Source organism: Otolemur garnettii, unplaced genomic scaffold, assembly GCF_000181295.1.
Source record: "Otolemur garnettii isolate 467f Iridium unplaced genomic scaffold, OtoGar3 scaffold00212, whole genome shotgun sequence".
NCBI classification, from domain to species: Eukaryota; Metazoa; Chordata; class Mammalia; order Primates; family Galagidae; genus Otolemur; species Otolemur garnettii.
Window position 1 is genome coordinate 604560 of NW_003852607.1, and position 8854 is coordinate 613413.

Here is an 8854-nt window from a genome sequence, read left to right on the forward strand (position 1 = left end):
GGCAGGAGACTCACTTGAGCCCAGGAGTTGGAGGTTGCTGTGAGCTGTAATGCCACAGCACTCTACCCAGGGGGATAGCTTGAGGCTCTGTCTCAAATAAATAAATAAATAAATAAATAAGTTTCCTGTTGCTCCCCCAGGAAATGAGGCCTCTAAGGCTCTAAGTGTTTCCTGTTGTCAATCAGGCATGTCCTGCTGAAGACAGGGATAAGATGAGGTGAGAACTTCTGAGGCTGGGGAGCATATGATAAATCCCACACCACCCAGGACTATGTCTGACCACCATCCACCTCCTGCCAAGCTCCCCAAGGACCTGAAACCCCACAGGGCTGACAGAGCATGGGAGGCCACTGAAGAGACACCTGTCTTTCCTCATGGGCATTTGGGATCTAGAGAAGGGGCCAGGATTGTGAAGGCTTTGAATCTTTGTAGATCCAAGAATGTCCTGTGAGCCAGGAGAGAATATATCCTGACTTCTGAGTCAGAATAACAACTCTCTTGCGAATTGTCTTGTGGTGTCCAGAATTTGTTCATTTTCTTTGACTTTGTTTCAGTCAGATTGGGCGCTCTCTCTCTCTCTCTCTCTCTCTCTCTTTTCTTTTCTTTTCTTTTCCTTTTTCTTGTGACAGAGTCTCATTCTGTTTCCCCAGGCCAGAGTGCCATGGGCTCAGCCTAGGTCACAGCAACCTCCAACTCCTGGGCTCAAGCAATCCTCCTGCCTCAGCCTCCTGAGTAGTAGACTCCGACAGAGTTTCACTTTATCTCCCTTGGTAGAGTGCTGTGGCGTCACACAGCTCACAACAACCTCCAACTCATGGACTTAGGCGATTCTCTTGGCTCAACCTCCTGAGTAGCGGGGACCACAGGTGCCTGCCACAACACCCAGCTATATTTTGTTGCAGTTTGGCCGGGGCTGGCTTTGAACCCGCCACCCTCAGTATATGGGGCCAGCGCCCTACCCACTGAGCCACAGGTACTGCCCCCTATAAACTTTCTAAGTCTTTAAGACTCTATAATCTCGGACAGGGTACAGTTGCTCATTCCTGTAATCCTAGCACTCTGGGAGGTCAAGGTGGGTGGATTACCTGAGCTCAGGAGTTCAAGACCACCCTGAGCAAGAGAGACCCCGTTTCTAAAATATAGCTAGGTGTTGTGGTACTAGCTACTTGGGAGGGTGAGGCAAGAGGATCACTTGAGCCCCAGAGTTGAGGTTGCTGTGAGTTCTGATGCCATGGCAGTCTACCACAAGTGAAAAAGTGAAACTCTGTCTCAAAAACAAAGACTCTACAATATCTCCCAGAGAAGCTTGAGTTCCTGCCATCCCCTTTGCTCTTTTTCATGCCATGAAGCTTATGTATACTGATGTGTGCAGAATGGCAGTTACAGGTGTGGAGTGAGATGAGGTGTTCACAGGTGTCTGTTCTCTCGCGCCTTTTTCTATTCCCTGTGGATTCGCTGACTATAAGACAGTTTTCAACATCTCTAAACATACACATTCCTTTCCTTTCTTACTGTAGTAAAATTTGCATCACATGCTAGTTATCATTTTAACTGTTCATAAGTGTACAGGGCAGGGGCATTAAGTTACATTTTTTTTAATGCTGCAGAACCACCACTTCTGTCTACACCCAAACCTTTGTCTTCATCCCTGTGTTAGTTCAGGTTCTCCAGAGAGACAGAACCAATAAGACATATGACTATGCGTCCATATTTATGGATACAGACATTAATGTACAGATACAGATACAGATAAATGTCTAGAATGAGATTTAGTCTCAGGAATTGACTCATGCCATTACAGAGGTTGAGAAGCCCCATGAGCTGCCATCTTTAAGCAAAGGGAAGCCAGAGGCATAAATTCTAGTCCAAGACCAGGAGAAGACCAGCTTCCCAGCTCAGGCAATCAGGGAGAAAGAGAGAAATTAATGTTCCTCTGCCTTCGGTTCTGTCCTGCCCTCCACAGAATGCCCACCTGCATCAGAGAGGGCAGTGGGCTTTATTCAGGCCACTAATTCAAATGCTGTCCCTCCGGAAACACCTTCACAGACACACCCAGAGATTGTGTTTAACCAGATATTTGGGCATCCTGTGGCCCAGTCAAGGTGACACATAAAATTAAGAATCACAACCTCCAACATAAACTTTGTCCCTCTCGACCAATAACATCTCTTTCCCCCCTTTTCTCTCAGCCCCTGGCAACCTCTATTCTACTTTTTATCTCTATGAATTTGCCTATGCCAGGTACTTTATATGAGTGGAATTGTACAATATTTGTCCTCTTGCGCCTGTAAAATAATTACAGAGGATAATATCTTCCTAGCATGTGTCAGAATTTTCTTCTCTTTTATGGCTGAATAATATCATGATAGATGCATAGATCACATTTTTATTCATCTGTTGATGAATATTTCGGTTGTTCTACCTTTTAGCTATTCATTACTTCCTTTTTCAAAACATAAAATGTCTTTTTTTTTTTTTTTTTGCCCAGGCTGGGTTTGAACCCGCCACCTCCGGTTGTTCTACCTTTTAGCTATTCATTACTTCCTTTTTCAAAACATAAAATGTCTTTTTTTTTTTTTTTTGGCCCAGGCTGGGTTTGAACCCGCCACCTCCGGCATATGGGGCCAGCACCCTACTCCTTTGAGCCACAGGTGCCGCCCTAAAATGTCTTTTTTTTAATTGGCTTATAAATGTAATATTAGCACAAAGGCCTAGCAACTTCCCTTTTTTACTACTAAGACAAAAACCTATTTACTCCATACAGGGGAAAAAGAGGAAATCTCTTAGGAAGATGGCTCTAACCCACCTTCTCTGAGTTAGAGCAATCTCTGTATTGTGGTGATGTTCATACTGGGGCTTAATGTTAATTTTAAAGAGATCTTAGCAACTCAGGCAAAACAGTACCCACTACATTTGGGGATTTATGGCAGGGTGGCCCTGAATGGTCACTCAGAAGTTTCTTAGACAATTGATTTTGAATATCTATGCTGCATTCTGGAGACTGGTTGGGCAAGGTGGTGATGTGGCCCCAGGCAGGTGCTTGGAGCTCATGAAGGATTCTCTTACAGGGCTATGTGTTAGCCAAAGAGACATAAGGGGAGATGGTGAGTGTTTCTTCAATTAAACCCTCCTTGATCCTTCACCCCAAATTCCCCAGTCCCCCTTTCCCTTCTCTTTCTTTAAATGGGCTTCCTGAGAGCAGGTGAGTGAGTCAGACCCAGCCCCGGGCTCTGCATCCTTCCAGGGTCACTGCCCAAGCCCTCTCTCACTGCCTGGCCCAGCTCAGTGCTATCTGCCCAGAGCAATGTGATCCTGCGATGCTGGACTCCTACCAGGGGTGTGGACTTCATTCTCAGAAAGGGAGGAACTATTCTGTCGGTTCCAAAGTCACGTGAGTCTACAGAGGGCCTAGCTGAATTTCACCTCAATGATCTCAAAGGCAGCCAGGCTGGAGAGTACACCTGTGAATACTACAGAAAAGGGTCGCCTGACATAAGTTCCCAGCGCAGTGACGTCCTTCTGCTGTTGGTTACAGGTAAAGAGGGGCACCTTAGAATGACATATGGTGATTCTTGGAAGGGATGGACAAAAAGAGTCCCATCTCCAGAGTAATTGAGGGTGGAGGGAGAGGGACAGAGACAGGAACAGAATTGAATAGCTTGGTTTTATCCAAGACTCATAGACTAGAAAAATCTCTTTCCTGGAGCCAGAGTGGAACGGAGAGATCAGGGGTCTGTAATCTCCACAGTGCACGGAGACCTCCTGCTGGCAGTACCAGGGTGAGTGGGGGACCTAAGGCTTCTTGTGACCTCAAAGCTTAACTTCTCTTGCAGGATATTTACCTAAACCTTCTCTCAGAGTCTACCATCAGGTGAAGGTGACCGCAGGAGAAAAGGTGACACTTCAGTGCCAGATGCCAGATCGTTTATTTATGCCTATCATGTTCGCTCTACTGAAGGCAGGAACTTCATTGCCCATACAGTATCGGAGTCCAACAGGGAGGGAGACAGACTTCTCCCTTGAGGACCTAACAGGCAGTGACACTGGGAACTACAGCTGCATGTACTATCAGCCAAGGGCACCCTTCCAGGCCTCAGACCCCAGTAATCAGCTTGAGATCTTGGTGACAGGTAAGGTCTTGAATGATTATGAAGAAGTGTTCTGTTTTTTTAATCTGAGACGCTCGTTTTGTTATTCTGTGACTCTCATTTCATTTAATTTCAAAATATTCAGGAAGTACAAACATTTTTGGTTACCTGGATCACTTTTGTAATGCTTGGGTCATGGCCGTAAGTGTGCCCATCACCCATTAGTGTACATTGTACCCATGAAGTAGGATTTTGCCCTTCCTCTCCTCCCCACTCTGCCCTGCTTGATTTCCACTGAGCTTTACTGCCTTCTGTGCACACGTGCGCTCACTGGTGAGTTGTAGTTCAACAGTGAGCACGTGTGGTGTTTGTTTTTCCATTCTTAGGAGAACGGTCTCCAGTGCCATTCAAATTGTTGCAAAAGGCATTGAGTCATCCCTTTATGGCTGTACATATTTCACATTTTATTATGTGTAATCCACTCATGAATTCATGGGCACTTCAGTTGATTCTGCACCTTTGTGACTGGGAATGGTGCCACAATAAACATTTGGGTGCAGGTATCTTTTTTATTAAAAGATTTCTTTGCCTTTTGGTAGATACCAGTAGTGGGATTGCTGAAATGAGTGGTAGGTCTACTTTTAGTTTTTTCAGGAATCTCCACGCTGTTTTCCATTAAGGCCTTACTAATTCACAGTCCCACCAACAGGGTATAAGCCTTCCTTTTTCTCTGCATCCATGCCAGCATCTATTGTTTTTGGAGTTTTTAGTAAAAGCCATTCTAACAGGGGTAAGATGATATCTCATTATCTCTTTAATTTTCATTTCCCTGATGATTAGTGATGTCAAGCATTTTTATATGCTTATTGGCCATTTGTCTATCTTCTTTTTTGTTTTGTTTTGTCTGTCTTTTTGGAAAAGCTTCTGTTTATGTCTTTTGCCTACTTTCTAATGAGGCTTTTTGCTTTTCTCTTGCTGATTTGCTTGCGCTCTTTGTAGATTCTGGATATTAGACCTGTGTCAGACGTATAGGTTGCAAATATTTTCTTCCATTCTGTATGTTGCCTGTTTGCTCTGTTGATGATTTCCTTAGGTTTACAGAGGCTTTCTAGTTTAATCAGGTCCCATTAATTTTGTTATTGTTGCTGTAATCACCCATGGGGTCTTATTAGTTGCCTAGTCTGTTATACTGTGATATCTTAGAAGTGTTTTTACTACATTTTCTTCTAGAATTCTTATGGTTTCATGGTTACATTTAAGTCTTTTATCCATCTTGAATTAATATTTTGCGAGTGGTATGAGATAGGGGTCCTGTGTCATTCTTCTGCATGTGGCCTTCCGGTTTTCCCAGCACCACGTACTGACAAGGGCTGCTTCTCCCTGGTATGTGTTACCGTCTGCTTTGTCAAATATCAGTTGTGATTCTTGTTTCTTCATCATTTGTACTATCCTCTCTCTTGAAAATCTTCCTTTTCATAATTTCCACTACTTTTTTTGCTATTGTTCTGCATCGTTGGATAATCTCTATACTTCAGAGTGATGACTCCCAGGCTGGGCTTGGTGGCTCACACCTGTAATGACAGCAGTCCCAGAGGCCGAGGTAGGTGGATTGCTTGAGCTCAGGAGTTTAAGACCAACTTGAGCAAGAGCAAGACCCTCGTCTCTAAAAAAAAATAAAAAAAACTAACCAGGCATTGTGGCGGGTGCCAGTAGTCCTGGCTACTTGGGAGGCTAAGATCACTTGAGCCCAAGAGTTTGAGGTTGCTGTGAGCTACGAGGCCACAGCACTCTACCCAGGTGACAAAATGAGACTTTCAAACAACAACAACAACAACAGCAAAAAAAAGAAAGGTGACAAATCCTGCTACCATCAGAATTCCTTCTACCATTCTCTGCATCTCTCAGAGTGTTGATTTTTCTTGGTGCTAGAGATTACTCTCGCAACAATTCTTTCTCATTTGTAGACCATGGTGTTTCACAGCCTCCTGCTTTGGTGTTGTGGCTGTGCCATCTACTCCTGTTTCCCTGTGCTGACTGCTAGAGTTCTTGTAAAATGACCTGTGGTTCCTTCCCAGAGTTCTACCTCAAGGCCGTGGTGCACATTCTTTTTGCTCAGCTTTGTAAATTTTCCTTTAAGCTGCTGAGGGTCCCCAGAGGGTCCGACTGTTTTATAGGCAGAAATGAAGGTTTGTCTGGTCCATGCTGAGAGGTGGAGAGAGCTTCCCTTTGCTTCACTTTCCTTCGGTGGTGGCATAATTACGTATCTTTCCCTGCGGATTTTGCCTGCAGGGAGCACTGTTTCTGGGTTTAGAGATGAACTTGGTGCTAATTGGGATGTCTGAGATGAGATGATACAAATGCAAGATTCCCTTCAGGAACTGGGGCCAATGCCAAGGTGCAGGGATGCTGAGATACACAGTGACCCTGGTGCTTAGCTCACCTAGATGCAAACTGTCTTAAACTCACTACCTGAACAGCATTTTGCACTGCGAGGAGGATGCTGGTCCAGCCAGTGCAATTCAGTGTTCTTTGGAGCTCTTTGCTTATTTGTGTTACTCCTAAGGCTAATTACTAATACATGAGAGGTGGGGGGAGGAAAGAAATGAGGAAATGAGGAGAAGACCAAATAAAATAAAAGAAGAGAGGGAGGGCAGAGTGAATATAAAGGAGAGGAGATATGCTGTGTACTCCCCACGTTGTATCCGTTAGGTGGAATTAGCCATATATACTGTTTTATATTAATATGTAGTATAATATATACTGTTATATATTAATCTGAAATAGGGCGGTGCCCATAGCTCAGTGGGTAGGGTGCCAGCCACATACACCGAGGCTGGTGGGTTTGAACCCGGCTGGGGCCAGCTAAAACAACAATGACAACTGCAACAACAACAACAGAATAGCGGGGGGTTGTGGCAGGTGTCTGTGGTCCCAGTTACTTGGGAGGCTGAGGCAAGAGAATCACTTAAGCCCAAGAGTTTGAGGTTGCTGTGAGCTGTGATGCCATAACACTCTACCCAGGGCAACAGCTTGAGACTCTGTCTCAAAAAACTCCAAGCAATAATAATAAATAAAATAAAATAAAAAAATATATATTAATCTGAGGGCAGTACCTGTGGCTCAAAGGAGTAGGGCACCAGCCCCATATACCAGAGGTGGTGGGTTCAAACCCAGCCCCAGCCAAAAACTGCAAAAAAAAAAAAAAAAGTATGTCTGAAATAATAAAGAATTCAAGTAGCAAATATATAATTATGAAATTTAAACATGTTATGATAGTTAATAAAAAAATTACCACAATTTTTTTTTCAAAAGATAAAGGAACATTCACTACAACTCCCCCATTAAAATATTTTATTTTCACAGATTGAAACTTTAAACTTTAGGCTAGGTGATGTGGCTCATACCTATAATCCTAGCACTCTGGGAGGCTAAGGTGCGAGGATTCCTTGAGCTAAGGAGTTTGAGAACATCCTGAGCAAGAGTGAGACACTGTCTTTACTAAAAATAGAAAAATTAGCCTGGCATTGTGGTGGGCATCTGTAGTTCCAGCTACTCAGGAGGCTGAGGCAACAGGATTGCTTAGGCCCAAGAGTTTGAGGTTGCTGTGAGCTATGATGGCATTCTATCTAGGGTGACAGTGAGATTCTGTCTCAAGAAAAGGATAAAAACCTTTAAACTTTAAATTGAAGTTAAGTTAAAATTTTATTTACTTATTTATTTATTTTTGATACAGAGTCTCACTTTGTCCCCCTGAGTTGAGTGCCATGGCATCCTAACTCACAGCAACCTCAAACTCTTGAGCTCAAAAAATCCTCTTGCCTCAGCCTCCTGAGTATCTGGGACTATAGGTGCCCACCACAACGCCCAGGTATACTTGTTTTTTTAGAGATGAGGGTCTCGCTCTTGCCCAGGCTTGGTCTCAAACTCTGGAGCTCAGGTGATCCACCAACCTAGTCCTCCCAGAGTGCTGGGATTACAGGCATCAGCCACTCTGCCAGCTCCAAGTTAAAACTTTAAAGTATAGTTCTGACTGGCCAGGAAATGCAAGTGGGTGTGAGAGTCAGCTTTGGCAGATGTATTTGGAAAGGAGAGGCATCCTTTACAGCCAGTGCTAATGCCCATCTCTCGGTTTCCCTAGGTACCAACTCAAGTAACTCTTCCAGCGGCCCCTCCAGAGGCTCCTCCAGTGATTCCTCCACTGACTCCTCCAGGGACTACACCCAGGGTAACCTGATCCGACTGGGTCTGGGTGCCCTACTCATGGTTATTATGGCAGCTCTCCTGTTTGAAGCCTGGTATAGCCCGAAGGAGTCTCCAAGTGGATCCAGCTAACATAACTGAGCACTTTTCTTTTTTTATGGGCTGTTGTAGATATATGGGGCTCTCCCCTACCCCCCAGGCATATTGAAATATAATCAACAAATAAAACCTAAACTGTATTTGTGTATAATGTGATATTTTGATATATCCTATTTTTATTTGTCAATTATACCTTAATAAACCTCAGGGAAGGGGAATCTTCCTACTAAGTAAATAAATAATTATGTACCAATTAAGTAATTTCACTGATTTTTTTTTTTATATCCTTGGTTCAAACCTGCATTTTATTGCCTTTTTTTTTTTTTTTTTTAGACAGAGTCTATGTCGCCCTCAGTAGAGTGCATGGTGTCACAGTTCACAGCAACCTCAAACTCTTGGGTTTGATTCTCTTGCCTCAGCCTCCCAAGTAACTGGGACTACAGGTGCCTGCTACAATGCCCAGTTAT

The 8854-nt window shown here is 43.9% G+C and overlaps 1 protein-coding gene across 1 annotated transcript in view; it reads left to right on the plus strand.

The window, feature by feature from the left end:
- The window catches only part of TARM1 (T cell-interacting, activating receptor on myeloid cells 1), an 11844-nt gene extending 3384 nt beyond the window's left edge, over positions 1–8460 (plus strand). Inside the window, exons 2-7 of the mRNA XM_003801597.3 lie at positions 3069–3104; positions 3245–3535; positions 3834–4130; positions 4786–4798; positions 6382–6393; positions 8300–8460. Of these exons, the coding sequence (XP_003801645.1) occupies positions 3069–3104; positions 3245–3535; positions 3834–4130; positions 4786–4798; positions 6382–6393; positions 8300–8420 (770 nt within the window). The 3' untranslated portion in view covers positions 8421–8460. The remainder of the gene's footprint in view (positions 1–3068; positions 3105–3244; positions 3536–3833; positions 4131–4785; positions 4799–6381; positions 6394–8299) is intronic.
- Positions 8461–8854: the final 394 nt, after the last annotated feature.